Below are 23,803 nucleotides of genomic sequence, written 5' to 3' on the forward strand. Positions count from 1 at the left end.
CCGTCTCTACTAAAAATACGAAAATTAGCTGGGCATGGTGGTGCCCGCCTGTAGTCCCAGCTACTTGGGAGGGTGAGGCAGGAGAATTGCTTGAACCTAGAAGGCGGAGGTTACGGTGAGCCAAGATCGTGCCATTGCACTCCAGTCTGGGTAACAACAGCAAAACTCCGTCTCAAAAAAAAAAAAAGTATTATCTATTTTTGTTGTAATTAGCTGCGAAAAAGTACTTTTTAGGTAAAAGCCAAGAGTTCTAATAGGACTAAAGATGAAAATATGATGGAACTTAAAGTTTATGATATCATACTTTGCTTTCAGTTTTACTTGGTTCTACTTGAAGTCCACTTTATGAAATACTCTGGAGCCCAGAGAATTATCTAAGGCAGGCTCTGGCAAACTATGCCCCATAGCCAAATCTGGCCTGCTGCCAGTTTTTGTAAACAAAGTTTTATTAGAACACAGCTATGTTAATTTTCTTACATATTTTCTATGGCTGCTTTCATGCTCCAACAGCAGAATTGAGTAGGTGTGACAGAGACTGTGGCCCATGAATCCTAAAATATTTACAAAAAAAGTTTGCCAATCTCTGATTTAACACACCCCAAAGTAGTTATTCATTACATCTAAGGAAGCATGAAACCTTATAGGAGGAAAATTTTTCACTCTGAGCCTTTGTCATCGAGGAATATATAGTTTACAATTGTTGATGGTATAACTGTTTAAAACGAGCAATTCTAACTTGATTCCTCAATCATTGAAAAGGCTGAGTTTTCGCTTTGAATTACAGGCTGTATAGTCTGGGTGATTCCCCCCTTCAAATTTGTGAAAACAACTGAAAAAAGAGTGTAGTTCCAGAAAAATTTGTGTATTAGGTATCTTAACTGCTTACCTAAGGGCAGAAACAGAATTAAAAAGGGTTTTGATAAATTATAGAAATTTAAACTCATGCAAAGTATAAAATGCAATTAGTTATCTAGATATTTTGTTCATTTGATTTAAAAGATCCAGATATTGAAATATTCTGATGATCAACTATGAAATTAACACTTTGCATCTCTGTGCTTAGGTTAGTGAAACCCAGCCATATCAATCAGTCCCAGCAAGGGTAAACAAATTATAGGTCATGTGTGGGGAAAAAAAATACATGAAAAAGAAAGGTTGGATGATTGATACAAAACTAAGAGTCCAGAGTAAGAGAAGGAAACCACTCCATGTTAGATTTGAATGAGATATGCCTTAAGAAGCAAAATTCTCTACCACCAGCATTTTGGTATCAGTTATGATTCTGAAATCTTAATAATACATTTTCCTTTTCCTAATGAGACGACTGTTGTTTACCACTTTAAAGAAGGAATAATGTGAGTAAAATACAGCCAATTTGAGCAGCAATTGAATGAGATGACTTTTTGGATCTTTGTGGAATGAGAGTGAACTTCTTGACACTATTTATTAATTGAATTGCAAGTAACCGGAGAAATGAAAAACCACGGCAGCCACATTTAAATCTTCAGCGTGGACTCATCAGCTAGTGCAGGGAGAAACATTTATCGGTCAAAAGGGTTTTACTAAAAATATTTATTCCATCTTGCTTTTGAAAAATCTGTCATTATTGAAGCATTTTTGCTTAGAATATAGGGAATGTGATACCCAGGAACAAGAGAGTTCATTCTTTTTTTCATGTGTTTCAGATGTGTATAGACCCTTCCCTATCAGTAGCCTTGGGTGATAAACCACCCCCGTTGTATCTCTGTGAAGAATGCAGTGAGAGGATTGCGGGGTAGGTATAAGAGTCCTTAAAGAAAGAAAATAGGGCAACAATGAGAAGATAAAAATCATTTGGACTTAAATTAGTTACATTACTAAAGTTTCTCACTAGCCCTTCTGATTTTTAAAGGTTAATTTGTCTGATATTTAACATACAGTAAACTTTCATCGGAACATTACAACTTTGAAAAGTTGCAATATTTCTCTCTATGTAACATGAAAAGGCAATTCCATTAATAAATCAGCTCCAATTTTGAAGGAACCCTGTTAAAAAGGCCACAGAGAAAAACAGATGTAAAGGAAAACTGTGGTTTCCAAACATGACATATAAATTACATGGGTTCTTTTCGCTTGTTTCACAGCCTCACACTCAGCTTTGTACAGATCATGCAGTATTTTGGTTGGCTTAGTTAGCATCTGGAAAGTATCATTTAAAGATAACGGAATATGATGAAGTGCCTATAATTTATAATTTAGCTGGAATGCATTAGACATTTTAAGAGTTTATTATGATAGTGCTCTTAATTATACTTCCTTTCTATTAAAAGCCTTTCAGCAATAGTGTGTAGCTTATAAACATTCATGTGGAAGGAGAACATTTCAATGAAGCTCAAAAATGAATTTTGTTTTTTTTCAATAGGGACCACAGTGAGTGGCTGATTGATGTTCTTCTGCCACAAGGTATGGTTGACTTAGGAAAGGCTGAATAATGAGTAACCATGACTAATGACATCATTGCTTTATCTCCTATTGTACTATTTTATTTTACAAAGACAATCACCAAAGCATTATATTCTATGAATATTCATCGATAAGAAGCATAATATCAATGCCTTGTTTATAATGTACCCACACTTTTAATAATGAGGGAAGTGGTGTCATCCCTATTAAAATTAAAGGTAGATATTGAAATTAGGATTCCATATGACTAAAGCCCTGACAAATTCTGTCTTAGGGATTTTCTGTATCTGTAACAGTTGTTGCCAGTGCTAAGTTGCTGTGCCAGGTCGGAATAAAGAGAATAAAAATAAGCAACACCAGCTTGGAGAGAAATGAATAATTGGCCTTTCCCCTGATACTATTACTGGTGCTGTGTTGTGAAGGGAAGACATTGAATTTCTCTGAGACTCAGTTTCCTCATCAGTAAGATGGGGATAAGGTATATCTAACCCATCTCAATGGAAAGACAAGATTGCAATGCTTCTTGAAGTTTGTTGGAGTTCTCAGAGCTATGCCCTGAAAGTTGTCCCAGACAGAGCATTTTTCCATACATGGGAGAAGCAGCTATTCCAGCCACGTCATTGGACACTAAAATGATAAGGAAAAGTACTGACAAACAGAGGAAAGATGAAAGGTGGAAAGAGTTGCAGGCATATTAAGTTTGAGTACAGATTGGGGCACAGGAAGAACTCGATGGTATATGACTTCACATGTAGAAAATGGAAGGATTCATGTGAAAGGCCCATTTAAGAGGAAAACCTTATGCAAACTAAATTCTGTAAGCTTTTTTTTTTAATTGAAGGCCTTTGCTTGATGACAGTTATACTTTTTGTAGTCTTACTTTTCATATTATTTATATTAGATTCTCAACCTTAAGAGAAAACTTAATTTAGTGCTCCCCCTCTGTAAAATGGAGCAATAATATCAGCCTGTATATCCTTCAAAGACACATTTTGAAAATTTACATAAAAAATATCTGTAGGTCAGGGACAGAGGTTCATCCCTATAATCCCAGCACTTTGGAAAGTGGAGACGAGCTGATGGCTTGAGCCTAGGAGTTTGAGACCGACCAGGGCAACATGGTGAGACTCTGTCTCTACTAAAAATACAAACAAACAAAAAATTTAGCCAGGCATGGTGGCACATGCCTGTACTCCCAGCTACTTGAGAGGCTGATGTGGGAGGATCATTTGAGCCCAGGAGGTTGAGGCTGCAGTGAGCCGTCATCATGCCACTGAACTCCAGCCTGGGTGACAGAGAAAAATCTTGTCTTAGAAAAAAATCTGTAAAAAGATTTGGGCTTACATGGGTAAATGTAACTTTTTAACCTTTAAATTAGGCTACTTAGTGATCATCCAGTACTGTGAGGTAAAAGCCACAGTCAAGTTATAAAATACATTTAAAATATCAGCTGTGTCGCTGAGTTATGGTCCTCATCTCCAGTGATACTCATCTTTAGAGGAAAATTGGCAATAACTTTTCATTATTTATCTAGAGATGTGACACTAACCTCAGATGATTTAAGATAAACTCTAGGAGGTCAAACTGTCAAATAACCATTAATTACACAAAACCAGTTTTTTAAAAGTGAGTTGTAAATTTTATCACTTTTTCATCCACTAGTTTAAAATTACCATACAGGGTTTGGGAGACATTTACCTTTGATCTTTTAAATAAATTGTAACATAGACTATACTATAAATAAGGTATTAGTGCATTTTTTGAGCATTTACTATTTCAGAGAACATATTAATCGATTCTTGGAAAATTTATTTTCAGATACTCTCAAGCATCAGTTTTCATGGAAATAATTGATGTGCCCACTAAAAAGAATTCTTATCCATTCATTAAAGTCAATCCCATATGTAGACAGTAATTTGACAGTCTTGCTCCAACTGGTCTACCCGTGGGTTTGAAAATTGCTTTTTCTTAAATAACCCTACAACTGGTTTTACACACACAAGTTAAGAATGATATAAATTGATAATTCAAAACTAGTCCAAGTTAGTATTTTTTTCTACAATTTTGATATTGCAAACAATCCCATGGTGATGCTGTAAATATATCACATCAATCCGGTGTCATAGTATAATGGAAAGAACAGTAAAAGGGCAATTTGGAGACTTTAACTCAAGTTCTGCCCCTACCATTGATAGCCTGTGTGACCCTGAAGAATTTATCTAACCACAGTGGTTCTCAATTTTGTCCTCTGTAAAATGGGGAAATAAGATTAAAATTTTTGACTTTAACCAGATTTGATTTCTAAGTCATGTCTGAAAAGATTAAATTACTTGTAAGAGTAGCAGCATGCAGGTGTTTTTACCCCACTAGATGAAAAAAAAATCTATTTCAGGCTTTCTGAGGAAACTTGAAGCCAATAAAAGTAGATGGTAATTTATGAGACAAGCAGAAAGCTGTTTGGGCCAAGTCCAGAGGTCAAGATTAAAAAAACTCCCCCTTCGTGGCCACCCTTATTTAAAATGGGCTCTAGACCCGGCATGGTGGCTCACACCTGTACTAACCCCGTAGGAGGGAAGTTAAGGCAGGAGGGTCGCTTGTGGTCAGGAGTTCAAGAACAGCCTGAGAAACATAGCAAGACCCCATCTCTAAAAAAAATTAGCTGCACATGGAGGCCCATACCTATTGTCCTAGCTGCTCAGAAGGCTGAGTCAGGAGGATCATTCAAGCCAAGGAGTTCAAGAAGCTGTGGTGGGCTATGATGGGGCCATTGTACTCCAGGCTGAGTGACAGAGTGAGTGAGACCCTGTCTCAAAAAATCAATTAATTAATTAAATAAGAAGAAGAGGGCTTTGCTTTCTTTGTTGATATTTTGTGTGCCTTCCCCTTACAGCTGAAATATCTGCCATATGTCAGAAAAAGGTAAGAGCAAACCGTTTGTGTTGTTGGGGCATGATTTATTGTGTTCGTATGTCAGTTCATGTATTGACATCTGCCTCATTTCTGCACTGTGGTTTCCCAGTATGTGCATGCCACTGTATTTGTGGAGGGGGAAAGGAAATAATTTAGCATGCAAGATTGCGACGTCCAAATGGTCTCTATTTCCATTTCTGCTTTTGCTCACCCGTCTTATGCACAATGTTTTTGTTCGGTGATCTGCAAATAAAAGCCTATGGGTAATTCTGGGATAGGAGTCTAATTAGAAAAAGGTTTCAATAATACTGCAATTTATGGTACTTAACTTTAGTTAAGGATATCTCTTGTATGCTGGAAATATCAATTGTTTTGAAGTGGAGTGCAAATAGTCCAATTTGTATGTGTGAAAAACATACCCAGAGTGACTATACATGGAAAGTATTTATGTGTAAGTTGAACAACATATATAGCTAAAGATTCTTCCTTTAATATTTCCTTTATTTTTTTATAATAGTTTTTCTAAATCACCTCCATCTTCTCTTCTTGTTTTAATAATCAAAAAGAGTAAAAGGAGGCAGTATGATGTCATAAAAAATAACTTTTGATTAGTTTATTGAGATACCTGGACTCTGGCCAGCTCTGTTCCCTCTGACCTATGTGGACCTTGCATACGTCATTTAAACTTTTTGGGATGTTGGTCACGAGTAGGTATATTGGAAGGCTGTCTCAGTTATCTATGGATGTGTAACAAAACATCTGAAAACATAGTGGACCATATGGCAACCCAATTATTTGATCACAATTCTGTGGATCGGCAATTTGTCTTATGCTCAGCTGAGCCAAGCCGTTCTTTTGATAAATTACTCCAGGCTCACTCACATATTTGGAGTCAGTTGGTGGGTAAGCTGGAATAAGGTGGGGCTCAGCTGGAATGGCTGGAATGGTGAGATGGGTGGGGTGTCTGGGCCTCCCTCTTCCCACATGATGTCTCATTCTCCAGGGGCTGGGCTGGACTTGTTCACAGGTGGCAGTCTTCTGAGAGAGAGAGAGAGGAGGTTTCAGGGCCTTGCAGAAGTCACACAGCATTATTTCATCAGAGCAAGTTCCAAGGCCAGCCCAGATTCAAAATGTGGAGAAATAGGATCTTTGTGGTTATTAAAGGAGTGGCAAGAACTTTGTGGTCACCTTTAATCTACCACAATCCATCCTTTGGACATAATTATTTACCTTCTTTCCATATGCAAAATATGCTCACCACTTTCTATGACTTCCACAAGACTTAGTCATTTATGGCTTCAGGCTTAAAGTCTAATATCTTGTGATGTGCATCTGATATGTTACTGATTAAACTTTCTGGTGACTGATTCTCTTGATTCAGAGACCTGCGAACTAAGAAGGAAAGTTATCTTCTCTCTCTGCACCCAAGGCACAAAGTTGAGGCAGGGACAGGATAATAGCAATAGACTTCTATTCAAAAAGAATAAGGGAAAGCAGATAGCAGTCATTGGTCTATAGCAGCTTCAGCTACAAACACATCAACAATTCCCCTGTCTCCAGGGATAGCACACATGCCTTGATTAGGATCTGGTTTTGCTTCCTAGGAGTGGTTCCCTAATCTGTTATTGTCTCCTGAGCTCTTGGCTTCACTCTCTGAGACATCTTTTCTTTTCAATAAGGAATGGCCCATGTTGCAGCTGAGTAACCTTCTCAATCTGCTTCCTGCATGTAAGACTTAGGATCCCATAGACCTCTTTTCATTTTGAACTGTGTCGCTTTACCTTAGCTTTAGCTGGTGGTGTTTTTGCTAGTATGACTTTCTTAAAAACTTTGTGGATTTTCAGTGAATCTCATTGAGGTCCTGTGCCCTCAAAGCCACATCTGTAATTATTTTTGAGGCAGTCTTTCCTATACTTCGAGCATTTCAGCATGCCCTTAAAATTGTTAGAAGCTCTGTTATAGCTGAGAGGCTCAATTAGGTACGACCTCATAACTTTCTGAAGACTTAAAGGATCTTAGAGTTATAGACCATGTTCTTCCTTTGATCTTTATCCTGAGGCCATCCTTACTTTGAGAATCTTTTATAAGCTTGAGGGACTAGGATTTCAAACAGTTCTGTTTTCTAGATCAGCATGTCCTGGCTCTGGGGACACATTTAACATATTTGACACCCAGGGTAGATCATTTTTTAACACTTCTCTCTTTATGCGACAAAGTTATTTGTAGTAATCAGGTTCAAATTAGCACATTTTTATTGCTTATCCTTTAATCAGTGTTGTGTTTTACATAGACATTAATTTGGAGAACTTCCATTAAGTTCATAACGGCTCAGAATTGTTTGGTCTCACCCTGGGCAGTTTATATTCTACCTCTTTGGTACTGCATGTTCCCTGAACAGTATAACTGAAATTAGCAAAGATAGCATCGTCATTAGAAAGATAAAGGGACAGACCTAGATTATTTCAATTCTGTGATATTGTGAGGCCACTTGTAGTTATTTCTATGTGTTTAAACTTCAAAGTGAAGCAAAGCGGTTGGAGTGAACATTTGAAAACATGCCCGGCTGAATCTCCATCTGAGGGAAGTTTCTCTAGTTTCCTTTGGAAATGAATGAGCTGAATCCACACGGGTTGAGGCCTTTCAAATATATTATCAAAACTTAGTAGGAATCCCAGCAATAATTTAGAACTTCCATCAACTGAAGATTATTTTGGGGGAAACGTGTTTTATTGCTGACGTTGTTCAGGATTGATGGCATGTGGTAATAAAGCAGATTGACTTTTAGTTGGGATTCCAAATATTATCACATGCATTGTATCCAGATACTCCATAAGAAATTACTTAGAATTTAGCAGCATCGAATAGCAACATTTAATTATGTTCATAGACTCAGTGGATCAGAGATTTGGACAGGGCATGATGGAGAGAGCTTGTTTCTGTTTGATGATGTTTGAGGCCTTATCTGGGAAGACTTGAATAGCTGAGGGTTTTAATTATCTAGAGGTTTTCTAGATCATACATTTGGGTTCTGGGGTGAGGTGACTTGAAGACTATGCTAAGCCAGCACTCAAGACTTAAACGTGGTCTCTCCCTGTGGCTTGACTGTCTCATGGCATGATGGCAGAGATCTGGGAGGAGTATCCTGATGAGGAAATATCTGAAGAGAACATCTCAAGGCAGCAGGTGGAAGCTGCATGTCCTTTTATAAGCATCATTTCTGTCATGCTCTATTGGTTGAAGCAGCCGCAAGCCCGTCCAGATTCAAGGGGAGGGAAACTACCTCTGATTTCTGGATGGGAAGAGATAGTTTCCATCCCTCTGGTCACAGATGATTTACATTCTTTCCACTTGTAAAATTTTGGCTGGAGGTCCAAGGTCTTCTCATCAAAATCAGGTCCAGGTGTGGACGAGGCTCTTTGGGCTTGGCTCCTTAAGTATTCTTCCTCTTGCTTTGAGTACCTGTAAATGCAAGAGATGTTGCCTGCAACCTGCACAGCTAACATGCAGTAGTGATACAGGGGTAGGATTACTGCAGTAGACACTCAGGTAAAAGTGAGGAAGTGAGAGGAAGGTAGTCACGAGTCCTTAGAAATTCTGAAGATCACAGGGCACATGTGACGTGTTCCTTAGTTAGGTGCCAGTCCTGCTTCCTGGGAGCTGGTCTCTTTGACTCCAGGCCTCACCCTTTAGGAGATGCCCATCTTTTCTTTCTCATAAAAAGTAGCCTGTCATTTACAGATAAGTAGTTTTATCAGTTATATTTTTGCTTATAGAAGTTTGGAAGTCCCAAAACCTCGTTTTTGGACTGTCTCTGTCCCTTTCAATCTACGGTAGTATAATGCCATTAAAAATGGGCTTTTATGTCTCAATATATAAACCTGCTTCATTAAACATGAGTCAAATGCGCACATCTCTTTGGGATAAGTCCTTCTACACCTTGTACTCCCTATGAGGCTGCTGGGAACAATGATTTGAAGATTCTTAGAACCCTTACTGTTGAATGAAGAGGATGCTGAGGTATGCCCTTAAGAACCTTAGAAGGGCCTCCCCTTTTTTTTGTCTCTCTAAAAGAGTCTATGGTGTATGCTCTCAAATTCTGAGTTTTTAACAAAGGTTTTATATTCAAGCCCTTACCATCATTTTTTCCTACTGAGACCACGTAAGACCACATTTTCCTGCTAGGGCCCTGGATTTGATATTTGCCTTGAAACTTTTTCTTACCTTGAGAATTCTATGCTGGCTGGAAAGACTGTCCTGAGCTCAATATTTTCCCTTTAAATTCTAGGTGAAAATGATTAATTCGTTCTTTTATCTCCCTCCTCTCACAAGCTCTGAGTTCATAAAGGCTTGAGTCTAACACCCCCTTGGGGGTGTTCACGTCTTCACAAGCACTATTGAAAGACATTGAGTATGTGGTGGTCGCATCTCTGATAGGCTTGGGGGCACCTCTCCAATAGCTTCATGTGGGTGCTGCCTCACTCCTCTGCATCTCACCAGGGCAGCTTGAACAGTGGTGCCCCTGAACTTTGAAATGTCTTATACTCCACCCCTGTTCTCATTCCCATCACTTCGTTTGCGGTTCCCTTCCTGCGGCTGATGTCAGTGCTGACTCTACGAGGGGTTCTGACTGTGTGGGTCCCTGTGGTCTTCATAGAGTGCTGGTGGGCATGGGAAAGTCTGGTTTGAGGCCATCGCCTTGGCACAGCACAATCTCTGTCTTTGAATGCAGCATCTACCTGTCCTTGAATGTGGCAGGGACAGAGGAGCTGCAGTGGAAATCTACTCTTTGAGGTGGATAAAATAATTTTGAAAGAGTTTATTCTGAGAGGCAACATTCTTTCTTTTATTCCCTGATGTGCTGTGATGTTGCACTCTCTGATCCATGGTTCAATTTTTTTCTTTATATTTCTGCTGAAAACTCATGGAATGTTAACTTGAAATAATCCAGAAAGTGTCCTCCTCCTAACTCCCCCCCGTGGCTGAGGTAACTTTACACAGGGCTTCCCAACGCAGTTCCACTGTTATTTAGAGCATTTCTACTACACACAGGAATAGAAAACATTCCTCACCTTTATTTTTTAGCTATGACTGAAATCTGGCTGGTTGGAGAATAACCTGCGCTTTGGGAACTAGTGGCCCTTGAATGTGTTGTCACTTCTAGTGGCCCTGCAGTTTTCATTTATTCTGATTTTTAGCCAAGCTTACTTCAGCGGTCAGTTTTAATTGATTTCACTTTCTTGGCTTCTAGAACTGCAGCTCCCATGTTAGAAGAGCAGTTGTCACCTGCTTCTCAGCAGGTTGCTGTGGTCGTCACGGAAACAGGCCTGTTCGGTACTGCAAGAGGTGCCACTCGAATCATCACAGTAATGAAGTAGGGGCCGCCGCCGAGACCCATCTCTATCAGACCTCCCCTCCGCCCATCAACACGCGGGAATGCGGCGCTGAGGAGCTGGTCTGCGCCGTGGAGGCCGTGATCAGGTAACACGCAGTTTCTTAGTAGCTGCCTCTGACAACTCCACCTTGCTTTGAGCTAACCTCCGCACACTGGGATGTGCATATTTAGTGCAACCTCAAATGCCCTTAGCCCAGCAGCTCACCTTCCCACAGTATGGTAATGATGCTATTTTAATTCATGAATTCAATGAATATTTTTACGGATGCCAGTTATGTGCGAGGTACTATGATCGGCACTTGGGAGGCAGGAGGGAATAAAATATAGTCTCTGCCCTTAAGTTACCCATGTAGGGACTAGAAAAACATAAGCACGCTGTTATCAGGTTTGGTGAGTTCAGTAATGGCATTGAGCAGTGGGCGTTAGGAGAACTAGGCAAAGGAGCCAATCAGAGTGAGGGGTGTGACTAGGCTTGGCTTGACTGACAGCAGGGTTACCCAGTCAGGAGGCGGGGAAGGCTGAAAGAGCGAATTATCTGCACAGGAACCAGGTGCGGAAAACTCCATGTAATTTCTTTTTTTTTTTCCTTTTTGTGGATAACGGGGTCTTGCTATATTGTCCAGGCAGGTCTCGAACTCCTGGGCTCAAGCTATCCTCCCATCTCTGCCTCCCTAAGAGCTGGGATTACAGGCACGAGCCACAGCGCAGGCCAACTCCATGTAATTTCATACTGGGATAAACCACTACCCTGTGGAATCAGGGACAGGTCCTGCAGGCTGCTGGGTTATTCTTCTATCATACGACCAAACAACAACAACAAAAAGGCAATTGAAATAACTTCTACACTTGCTCTCCTTTTGTCTGTTACCCATCGAGGCAAGATTTTTTTTTTTTTTTTAAACGGTGTCTCTCTCTCTCTGTCGCCTGGGCTGGAGTGCAGTGGTGCGATCTCGACCAACTGCAACCCCTGCCTCCCAGGTTCAAGGGATTCTCGTGCCTCAGCCTTCCGAGTAGCTGGGATTACAGGCGTAAGCCTTTTGTATTTTCAGTAAAGACAGGGTTTCACCATGTTGGCTAGGCTGGTCTCCAATCCCTGACCTCAGGCAATCTGCCCGCCTCGGCTTCCCAGAGTGCTGGGATTACAGGCGTGAGCCACCGCGCCCAATTGGAGGCAAGATTTTTTTTTTTTAATTAAAGCAATAATATTAGAATGTAAGTTTGAAAGGATAGAGGCCAAATCTTTTGTTTCTTGTATCCTAGTGGTTGACACATAGTAGAAATGCAATAAATGTTTGTCAGATTGAACATTATGAAAAGTTTGAAAAGAAAAAAAACACCCAACCCTACTATTATCGTCATCATCAGTGTTGCATATGTTCTAATTTTATTCAAATGCATGTTTTATTTCCGTAACCATAATCACAGTGTATCCACAAATCTTTTTGAAATAACAGTACACTGTTCTTCACATTGTTGCATAATTTTGATATTTATCATTTGTAGTGGATATATAATATTCCTCTAGATATAACTTACTTTTCTCTATCATTACATATTTAGACTGCTTCTAGTTTTTTACCTTTATAAGTAACTCTTTGAGAAATATTTTTGTACATAGTGCTATACTTGTATTTTTTATTTTCTTAGGATAGATTACCAGATGTCAGTTACCCTGATTCAAAGGGTATGAATATTTACATGGCTCTTAATACATTACCAAATTGCTTTTCTAAGCATGTGTATGGGTTTACAATGCCAACACCATATATAAGACTTACCAATACTAAGTGTTTTTGTTTTGTTTTGTTTTTTTGAGTTGGAATCTTACTCTGTTGCCCAGGCTGGAATGCAGTGGCACGATCTGGGTTCAAGCGATTCTCCTGCCTCAGCCTCCCAAGTAGCTGAGATTACAGGTGTGCACCACCACACCCGGCTAATTTAGGTGTTTTTAGTAGAGACAGGGTTTCACCATGTTGGTCAGGCTGGTCTCAAACTCCTGACCTCAAGTGATCCAGCTGTCTCAGCCTCCCAAAGTGCTGAGATTACAGTCTGAGCCACCACACCTGGCCACTAAGTGTTGTTTTTCAAAATTGGTACTTGTTTAGCAGATGGAAAAAATAATTTTCATTGCTTCACTTTCATGTCTTTGAATACCAGATGCTGAATATTTTCCATTTGGGTACAAGCTCCTCAGTTTTTCCTTGTATCATACGTTTGCTGTCTGCACAGTTTCATGATAGTTAAAGAGGAAGCATTGACTTATAGTGGGATGATTGGCAAACCAGAAGTCAGCAGGCATCAGTTCTGTTTGATTCTAATTGATGGGAGGAACTAGCCTCTTTACGTCTCAGTTTGTTCATTTTTGAAATGGGAATGGAGTATAAAATAGTAAGAAAATAAAATTAGACATCCTGGAGTAACTCAGGATGCACAGTACTCAGTAACTCAGTAACAGTACTCAATTTAAAGAGGAGCAATCCAGAATGCTTGAGTACTCAGGAGGTACTTCTTCGGAATGGGTCATGATCTAGAATGTGTTTTTTCACAGTCTAACTTGAAATCTCACTGCTTTTTGGCAGCTTGTTGAAAGAAGCTGAGTTCCATGCTGAGCAGCGGGAATATGAGCTGAACCGGCGGCGACAGCTGGGCCTCTCCTCTTCCCACCATTCCCTGGATAATGCTGACTTTGATAACAAGGACGATGACAAACATGACCAGAGGCTGCTCAGTCAATTCGGAATCTGGTTCTTAGTAAGAAAAAGAAGTTAACTATTCTCCACTTTCTTATTTCTCATTCCACAATTGTATTGATGAAGACTTTCTCTTGTTTTTTTTTTTTTAAAAGGAATAAGTAGTGAAAAATTAACCTTAGCAATGGGACTGAATTCTCTATGGCAGTAGCTCTGAACCCTGAGTTGCATGTTAGATTTACCTAGGATAGCTTTTAAAAACTGACAATGTCCAGATCGAATTCCAGAATCTTGGGAAATTTTTAAACCGCTCATAGCCGTTGATTTTGATGAACAGCCAGATGTTAAAACAGTATCAGAGGCTAGAGTGGTACAAGTAGGAAATCTGCTAGTAGTATATATTGTCAAATACTAGATTCAATAACATTTACAGATTAATTCACGTCCCATCAGCTATGCAGATGAAATTTTTCTTGAAAGTTCAGTCTCTGTGGAGTTTTTTTGTATATTTATGGTAAGTCTGTGTACACCAGAAAAGTTATAGCTAAAGTAATGCAAGGAATATAATTACTATTGACTGATTTAACTGCAACGTCTATTCAGTAGAGATCAAACATACAGATCTAAAGTCCCACTCGAGCTGAATTTACCAATTCCGCAGAGAAGCAGGCTTTTGTTTTGCCCAGTGGAGACATAGATTCGGTCTCCATAGTGATATATCTCTATTATGCTTGCACATAGTTCTGTGAAAAAGTCTTTACCAAATTGGCATTTAATTGTTGATTTCACATATCTTGCTTTCTAGAAGTTATTATCTAATGACACAATGGCTACTACTGTGAACTCTTCGAAGGCAAGGACAGTGTTTTATTTATTTATTTTTATTCCTGGACGCTGCCATAGTACTCAATAAAAGTTTAGTTCATAGTAAATGAATGAATGATGTTTTAAAAAGTCTAGTTATGATACTGAATTAGGGGACTCCCAGATAATCTGAATTATTACTAATACAAAATTCCTAGTGAAATATGATCATTTTAGAACTGAAATGTATATAGATCATTTTCATTGAGGATATGAATGAAATATCATTTTGTTGACCTAATTTTTTTTTTTTTTTGAGACAGAGTCATGCTTTGTTGCCAGGCTGGAGTGCAGTGGTTTGATCTTGGCTCACTGTAACCTCCGCCTCATGGGTTCAAGCGATTCTCCTGTCTCAGCTTCCTGAGTAGCTGGGATTACAGGCATGCACAACCATGCCCTGCTAATTTTTGTATTTTTAGTTGAGTCGGGGTTTCACCAAATTGGCCAGGCTAGGCTTGTCTCGAACTCTTGACCTTGAGATCCACTCACCTCAGCCTCCCAAAGTGCTGGGATTACATGTGTGAGCCAGCACGCCCTGCCTGTTGACCTAACCTTTTAGAAGCATTTATCTGGTGCAGATTATGTAATAGATTTCTTGTAGGACAAAATGCTTAATTAGAAGATGAACTCTTGAGGGAAAACCATTGTTGCAATCCATCTCTCCCAGTAGAAAGGAACACAGTTTCCGGATAAGCAATCCCCATTTTTAAAACTGCCAACTTCACCTGTTTCTATTCTGTACACACAAGGAAAAAAAAAAAGAAACTGCCTATTTCAAATGGATTATCAGGGATATCTTTTTACTTATTTTTGCCTTTTAATCCACCCATAATAATTTTGTAAAGATGGATGGAAGCTGAACAAGGTTTTAATCTACCTACTTCTAGGTGAGCCTCTGCACACCCAGTGAGAACACGCCTACAGAAAGCTTGGCCCGGCTAGTGGCCATGGTGTTTCAGTGGTTTCACTCCACTGCATATATGATGGATGATGAAGTGGGAAGTCTGGTGGAAAAGCTGAAGCCTCAGTTTGTCACCAAATGGCTGAAGACAGTATGTGATGTTCGCTTCGATGTCATGGTCATGTGCCTTCTTCCTAAACCCATGGAATTTGCCAGAGTAAGTGGAAGCCTACAGCTTGCACCTTGTTGGAGAGGAGGACTTGGGGAGATGTGCTGCCTTAGCCATGAGGTATTATCAGTGTCTGCGGAGGAGGAACATCTCTCCTTATTTTAATTAAATAGCTAAATGAATGTAGTAACTATATCTTGGGTGATGTGCTACTTTGATTTTGTTTTGGGATGAGGAAGAATGGCAAGATGTATTTGTGAGGTGTCTTTAACCATTTAAGGGACTATTCTTTCTTGACATTGCTGATTTTTTTTTTTAATTAGGATCTTGCTATGTTGCCCAGGCTGGCTGCCTTGAATTCCTCGGCTCAAGAGATCCTCTTGCCTCAGCCTCTGGAGTAGCTGGGAAGCTAAATCTTATTATTAAGAAACAACAAGGCCAGATGCAGTGGCTCATGCCTATAATCCCAGCACTTTGGGAGGCTGAGGCAGGTTGATCACTTGAGGTTGAGAGTTCGAGACCAACCTGACCAACATGGAGAAACCCTGTCTACAAAAAATAATAATAATAATATAAATTAGCCAGCATGGTAGCACATACCTGTAATCCCAGCTACTCAGGAAGCTGAGGCAAGAGAATCACTTGAATCCAGGAGGTGGAGGTTGCAGTGAGCCGAGATTGCACCATTGCACTCCAGCCTGGGCAACAAGAGCAAAACTCTGTCTCAAAACAACAAGAACAACAAAGCCCTTCTGTGAGGTTACTACAGCTCAGTCCTCTTTTGGCTTAGAATCTTTGGAAAGATTACCATTCAACTAGGGGAAATGTCCTTTTTCAATCATGTATATATCTACAGATGAATGGTAGAAGTCCCTGCCCTGCCATTTGAAATGCCAAAAAGGTTCAGAATCAGACAAAATGCACCTATTCCTCTAACTTATGGAACAGATTTCTCTGTGCTTATCCTCTTGCCTCTGCCTCAGTGGATCAAATCTAAGAAGATTCCATGTTTCTTTTTTTCTTTTATTTTGTGAGACAGGGTCTCACTTTGTCACCCAGGCTGGACTGCAGTGGCACGGTCATATTCACTGTACCCTTGAACTCCTGGGCTTAAGCGGTCCTCCCACCTCAGAGACTACAGGCATGCATCACCACATCCATCTAATTAAAACATTTTGGCCAGGCGCGGTGGCTCACGCCTATAATCCCAGCACTTTGGGAGGCCGAGGCCGGTGGATCACGAGGTCAAGAGATCGAGACCATCCTGGTCAACAAGGTGAAACCCTGTCTCTACTAAAAATACAAAAATTAGCTGGGCCTGGTGGTGCACACCTGTAGACCCAGCTACTGGGGAGGCTGAGGCAGGAGAATTGCTTGAACCCAGAAGGTGGAGGTTGCGGTGAGCCGAGATCATGCCATTGCACTCTAGTCTGGGTAACAAGAGCAAAACTCCATCTCAAAAAACAAAATAATAATAATAATAATAAACTTTTTTTGTAGAGATGGGGTCTGTCTATGTTGCTCAGGCTGGTCTCAGAGACTTGGCCCCCAGCAATCCTTCTGCCTCAGCCTCCCAAAGTGCTGGGATTACAGGCATGAGCTGCTGTGAGCAGCCCATATTCTTTGAATATGATATAATTTGTAGCTAACCCAGAACGGGAGATGTCCAGAATCAGGTTTTGGAGGTAGTAATGTGAAATTTTTTTTGCAAGTATTTTCTAAGTTTTATTTTTATTTGCAATTTTTCAATTTCCTTTCAGGGAGATCTTAAGGCAGTTTTCAGTATAAACCTGTGCTAAAGTAGGACATTTAAAGATAAAACAGAGCACAGACCATCTATAGGAGTACCTTTTATTGGATTTTCAGGACTCAGCGATCTGTGCATTTACAGAGACGTACTTCTTTCTTCTTTGGTGCCACCTACTGACTCACTTAGAAAATTGAATTTTTGCCTAATAGAAATTTCCCATTTTCTGATACTCTTTGTCTGTGTTGATATATTTTCTATAATTACGTCTCCTGGAATACTGAAGGATTGATGTGACCTTCCTCTGGAAAATGAGAATAAATGATTACGTTGGGAGAAAAACTTTTCTTATTCCAACTTAGGTGCAGATGTTTTGGGGCCTACAAATTAACTGATAGTAGATTAACTGGAGAGAAGAGAAGGTTTCTTTCTGAGTGCATGTGGGAGAGCTCAGTGATAAATTACTTCCTGAATAGCCAGAGATAAAAGACGTATATACCAAACTTAACAGAAGGTTTACTTAAGGGCTTCAGTGAGAAGGTATGGAAGATTCCATTGGGTGTTTTAATGCCACTTGAGCTGGGCAGGAACTGGGCTATCTCCACAGCAGCTGAATTCACAGGAAACTCCCTTTGGAGGGGCGTAACAGAAGGGTTTTCTCTGGAGACTCTGCTTGAGTCACATAATGGAAGTTAAATAAGATTTCTTTTTGCATCTTCTTTAGCTTAAATGTTTTCGCTTTAAAATAATCTTTATACCAACTCTAGGGTTTGAGTGGCTAACATTTCCCCTATCATCCCTTGAAGTTTCAACACATGTAAAAGAAGCTAAGTTGATTGCTGAAGAGTGAAGGTTTAGGTTAGAAATTGTGAGATAAGAGATCTGCAGAGGGGAAGAAGAGCATAGAATGAGGAAACAGAAAAGCACAGAGTAATGGTTGGGGTAGATTATACACCTAGGTTTTGAGTACAGATGGCAGGCAGTTGAGAAGATGTCTAGATGTTGGGCTTGAATCATGTTTAGATGGTGGAGTGAGAACATCAGTGTCACAGTTATGGTTATTTTCCAGAGCATAGCAGGAAAGAGGTGAGTGTTTGGTGAACTTCCTGCGTGGACCAAACTGTTGCAGCAGTAAGTCCTTTGAATTTTCTATCATGGTGTCCCATTTCAGCTTTCAGGGCTTTGTAACAAGATAACCCAGAGTCTTAATAATGATCCAGGAAGTCAGGTTTTTAGTTCTTAGTGATGCCATGGCAGGTAAGTAGGAGAAAAATTAGATGTGTTAATTACTGGCAAAATGGGCAAGACAGAAGGATCTAGTTTACAAAGAGGGGAAAAATATTTCAAACATGATGAACACGACTAGATTCTGATCACTCACAAGAGTGGGTTATAGTTTTTCATCAAAACATGAAATTTCTCTCTACAATCGCCTGCATTTTTTGATCAAAGATAATTAAGGTAAGATTACTTTTAGTTACAAAATTAGTCTCATTAAATTTAGTCTGATCATTTGCACAAGCACAGCAAGAATGGTAATTGACCACTTAGAGCTTTTTAAAGTTTGCATTGCCAGAACTCTTCTAAGGAATCTCATATTGGGTGGACTTTTAGAGGTTTCTCGATGCTAGAAGTCAAGCCAAGAACTTGTCATCAGACTTAATCTGTAACATTTATAGATTTGGGTGAATTCCTTTCTTCTTGAGGTCTCCCAAATATTCTAAGTTTCCTAGGAGGTGACCTTTTTTACTCATCTATAAGGCTGAGAATTCTGTAATGCTGGTATCAGATCAGTTTTTCCAAGGGGGCTTTGAAAACATTGGCTCTATAAAGTCAATCTTAGTTTCTTAAAATTGTGTAGTCATATCAGATTCCACGCAATTCTCAAATAGGACATTCCACGAAGGCTCGGTAATGTAACTGTAACTGGCCGATGGGTTCCTCCTGCCCGCTGCACAAACAACATCAATTGAGAGCATTGAGTAAAGAAAGTTTGATTGACATGAGGCCAGCCATGCCACATGAGAGACTGAGTTATTGCTCACATCGGTCTCATCAAAGGCTTGTAGCTTAGGGGTTTTTCGAAGCCAATTTGTGGAAAGGAGTGGGGTTGGCTAGGCAGCGGGTGCTTGCTGCTGTGGATAGTTGTGTTGGAGACGAAATCACAGGGAGTTGAAGATGTCCTCTTATGCTGAGTCGATTATGGGTGGGGCCACAGGAGGGGTTGGCAGGTCCAGCTGGAGCCATGGGTGTCAGACATGCAAAATACATGAAAAGATATCTCAAAACACCATTCTTAAGTGCTACAATAGTGATGTTATCTGCAGGAATAATTGGAGAAGTTGTATATCTTGTGACCTCTGGAATAAGAGCTGGTAACTGTTTATGTCTACACCTTAGCAGAATTCAGGCTCCTTTCCTCCTCCTGGCCTTGTGGTTTCTTTAGAAAGGCATTTGAATTTTGGGGAAGGGCTATTATCATTTAAACTATAAGCTAAATGTCTCCCAAAGCTAGCTTGGCAGCTTGAATGCTAAGGGCAACAGCGGGGGGGTTGGCTACATCAGATCTCCTCCGCTGTCATTATTTTCTCACTGTTACAATATTTGCAAAGGCGGTTTTATAACCAAGTTTTCCAATTATGTCCTGTTACAAGGAGAACAGATTCTTATTCGACTTATGCAAATAGCAATAATGCTATGACAATAAGGATATTCAATAAGAGCTTCTGAATTCTGGAGGAATCAGGTAGAGAGAAAAAGGATATATTTCATTTTTGTTTACAAAGGTATAAATCTACCAAATTATTGTAGTTATAGATAGCATAGGAGAAAAGAGAAAGGAGTTCCTTGTATCCAAAAAAGAGAATATTGATTGAAAAACTAGCAATGTTCTAAAGAAAAAAAAGATACAAATTATAATCATTTTTCATTCAGTCCCTTGTGATTCAGTCTTGTTCTGCTTGATTGAGTTAGCAGTTAATGAACCCATTAGCTTCTCTGCTAAAGGCTGGCAATCCTGACTCAGTCCAGTGGTTATGATCTCCATGATTTAAGCAATGCCACCAGAAGCCTGTACCCCAGAGTTCCTGTCATGGTCCTTTCCGTGGTCTCAGAGACAATCTGCTCATGTTGAAGATAAGCAGTCTTGCTAGTAGCTGATTGCAAGACTTTCAGAAAACCTCAGAGACAATCTGCTCATGTTGAAGATAAGCAGTCTTGCTAGTAGCTGATTGCAAGACTTTCAGAAAACCTCAGATAACAATTCCTGTTTGAATGACAAAAGGCTTAAAGTAGTCATCCTTAAAGATACAGTTGACAAGGCAGTTGTGTTGTTTCCGTGGTATGCAACTAACATAATAAGTAAAATAACGGATACTATTTTGCCATTGTTGTCTACTATCAGACGAAGCATAAGATGTATCATGCCAGCAAGGGCATTGACAAATTTCTAGGAACTTTATATAATTCCCGAAATATTTATATTCATAACATTTATTTATACAAATGTAACCTAGGCGCAGTGGCTCACGCCTATAATCCCAGCACTTTGGGAGGCTGAGACGGGTGGATCACAAGGTCAAGAGATCGAGACCATCCTGGTCAACATGGTGAAACCCCGTCTCTACTAAAAATACAAAAAATTAGCTGGGCATGGTGGCGTGTGCCTGTAATCCCAGCTACTCGGGAGGCTGAGGCAGGAGAATTGCTTGAACCCAGGAGGCGGAGGTTGCGGTGAGCCAAGATCGCAGCATTGCACTCCAGCCTGGGTAACAAGAGCGAAACTCCGTCTCAAAAAACAAAAACAAAAACAAATGTAACCTAAGGACAGTTAAACAACTCTTTTTATTTGACAATGCTTTCCATATAATTCAACATATCAAATAAACCTAATTAGTTTAGCTTATCTTTTTACAGGTAAGAACAAATCTTTTGAGATTTTCAAGGGTCCCTCTGGGAAATTTCAGTCCGTTCAAGACCAAGATTTCATTTAGGATTTGGCTTTGGAAAGACAAAATATCAAAAGTTATTAGAAATGCCAAAAGATTTGAGTACTTGATTAATCAACATTACGGGCCACTGTGAAACAATTCTTAGTTATTTATTTAACCTATATGACACTAAGAGATTTCAAAAGTAAACATGGGGGTAACACAATTGTAAGAAACAAAAAGAGTAACAAAACTTAGCTCTTTTAACATTGAGAAGCCTTGGTTCTCCTAAATAATCTAGGACATCATAAAGACAAAAAGCACAGGAGGCCAGGAGTGGTGGCTCGTGCCTGTTATCCCAGCACTTCTGGAGACCAAGGTGGGAGGATCACTTGAGCCCAAGAGTTCAAGATCACCCTGGGCAACCTAGGGATACCTTGTCTCTACAGAAAAGCAAAAAACCTTAGCCTGACATGTTGGTTCACACCCACATGCCTTTCAAGTCCCAGATACTTGAAAGGCTGAGGCCAGAGGATTGCCGGGAGGTCGAGGCTACATGAGCCATGATCATGCACTGCACTCCAGCCTGGGTGACAGAGTGGGACCCTGTCTCAAAACAAAAAACAAAAAAACCCACAGGAAATTATTCTGATGAGATGCAGAGTCTCTGTTTCTGTCTTAGTTTCTTCAGTTTGTTTGGGCTACAATAGCAAAATACCATAGACTGGGTAGCTTATAAACAACAAATTTCTCACAGTTGTAGAGGCTGGGAAGTCCCAGATAAGGCAGATTCAGTGTCTGGTGAGGGCCTACCTCCTGGTTCATATAGTGCTTTCTGGCGGTGTCCTTATGTTGTGGAAGGGGCAAGGTAGCTCTCTGGGGTCCCTTTTATAAGGATGTTCATTCATAAGGGTTCTGTCCTCATGATCTAATCACCCCCCAGTAGGCTCCACCTCCTAACATCATCACATTGGTGATTAGGTTTCCCCATGAGAACTTCGGAGGGGACACATTCAGACTGTGGTAGTCTCCCAGGCAGATTTTTCAAAAGGTAAAGAAAAACCTTTTACAACCTCTTATTAAGAACAGAAATAAGGCCGGGAGCGGTGGCTCAAGCCTGTAATCCCAGCACTTTGGGAGGCCGAGGTGGGTGGATCATGAGGTCAAGAGATCGAGACCATCCTGGTCAACATGGTGAAACCTCGTCTCTACTAAAAATAGAAAAAATTAGCTGGGCATGGTGGCGTGTGCCTGTAATCCCAGCTACTCAGGAGGCTGAGGCAGGAGAATTGCCTGAACCTAGGAGGCAGAGGTTGCGGTGAGCCGAGATTGTGCCATTGCACTCCAGCCTGGGTAACAAGCAAAACTCCATCTCAAGAAAAATAAATAAATAAACAGAAATAAGATAATCTAAAACAATGTTGTTTTTTTTTTAAGAGAGAGAAAACAAAACTCTAGTTTTGCATTAGTACACTGTTAATATTAAAGCTCATTTAAAAACCTTAAAATAAGTCTATTCAGTCTTAGCCAATGTGGCCACATAAGATAAAATTCTCTTTCTCTGCCTTCCCCGCACTTCCCTTTCAGGTGTTGGTTCTTTTCTCCTCCTCATTCAGGAATAATGAGTAAACAACGCCTTTGGGAAAGAATTGCTCTTTTTCCTGTAACCAAACCACATTCTACATTACTTGAATACTTTGCATACAGAGGTTTTTCCTTCATCCTGATTATGTCTAGTAGTCCAATTTATATGTTATTCATTATAATTTTCAACCCTTATTATCCTTTATTTTCCAGAGAAAACTGTTTAAGTAGACAACTGTGAATTGCCTGTTGTATATCAGCATTTTTTGGCATTTTAGCAAATCATGTGACTATACCATCTCACAATTTCTAGAGGCATCTTCTTCTTAGTACAATTCTTCAATGTGGCAAAAAGGACATCCTCTTTAACAAACCTGAAAATCTTTAGTATCTGTACAAAATAAGAAGTTAAAAACAGATAAACTTATGATCAGCAATTAATGTGTTAATATTTTGTCCTACTTAGAAGTGATCTAGATTTTCAATGAGTATCTGCCATTTAATTTATCTTAGTCTACCATTAAGGTTTCAAGTTACCAAAAAGATTTTGACCACTACATCTAAGCAGAAACATTAGAAAATACAATTACTATTGATATGAACTTTGTCAGAATAATGATTCTATTTAATAAAAATCAAATCTATCAATTCTATAATCTTAAACATTGGTAAATATATTAGTTTATTTGAGTAGTAAGCCCAGGTAGAAGCAAAAAGTGTGCTCATCATGGTACTCTGTGCTGACCACTGAAACACAGCGTTTTTATGAAACAAACATTATTATACTTGTTTCATTTGCAGATTTACTGAAATCATGTATACTCAAAATCTTGAAATTTGGGTTAGTTCCTATATTTCTGAGAGTTTTAGGACTATTTACATATGTTAAAATGAAAACCTTAGACAAATGATATTTAACAGAGTTTAACTGAGCAAAGAAGAACTTACAAGTCAGGCAGCCTCTGAACCAGAATAGATTCAGAAAGGCTCCAGCATAGCCATGTGGTAGAAAAAAAGACAGGGAAAGAAAAGTGACTTACAGAAAATGGAAATGAAATACAGGAACAGCCAGATTGGTTACATCCTGGTGTTTGCCTTATTAACAGTTGGCTGTCTTTGATTGGCCAAAAGTTGGTGACTGGCACAAGAGTCGGTTACAATCTGTTTATACATGC

At 39.7% G+C, this 23,803-nt stretch overlaps 1 protein-coding gene across 50 annotated transcripts in view; it reads left to right on the forward strand.

Moving 5' to 3' along the window:
- The window catches only part of UNC79 (unc-79 subunit of NALCN channel complex), a 287,437-nt gene that overhangs the window by 101,643 nt on the left and 161,991 nt on the right, over nt 1-23,803 (forward strand). For all 50 annotated transcript variants that reach the window (XM_054240312.2, XM_078335677.1, XM_078335682.1 and 47 more), the window contains 6 exons: nt 1,686-1,774; nt 2,402-2,442; nt 5,333-5,361; nt 10,601-10,830; nt 13,324-13,495; nt 15,186-15,416. In XM_054240312.2, the coding sequence (XP_054096287.2) occupies nt 1,686-1,774; nt 2,402-2,442; nt 5,333-5,361; nt 10,601-10,830; nt 13,324-13,495; nt 15,186-15,416 (792 nt within the window). The remainder of the gene's footprint in view (nt 1-1,685; nt 1,775-2,401; nt 2,443-5,332; nt 5,362-10,600; nt 10,831-13,323; nt 13,496-15,185; nt 15,417-23,803) is intronic.

This window comes from Callithrix jacchus, chromosome 8 (genome assembly GCF_049354715.1).
Source record: "Callithrix jacchus isolate 240 chromosome 8, calJac240_pri, whole genome shotgun sequence".
In the NCBI taxonomy this organism is placed as follows: domain Eukaryota; kingdom Metazoa; phylum Chordata; class Mammalia; order Primates; family Cebidae; genus Callithrix; species Callithrix jacchus.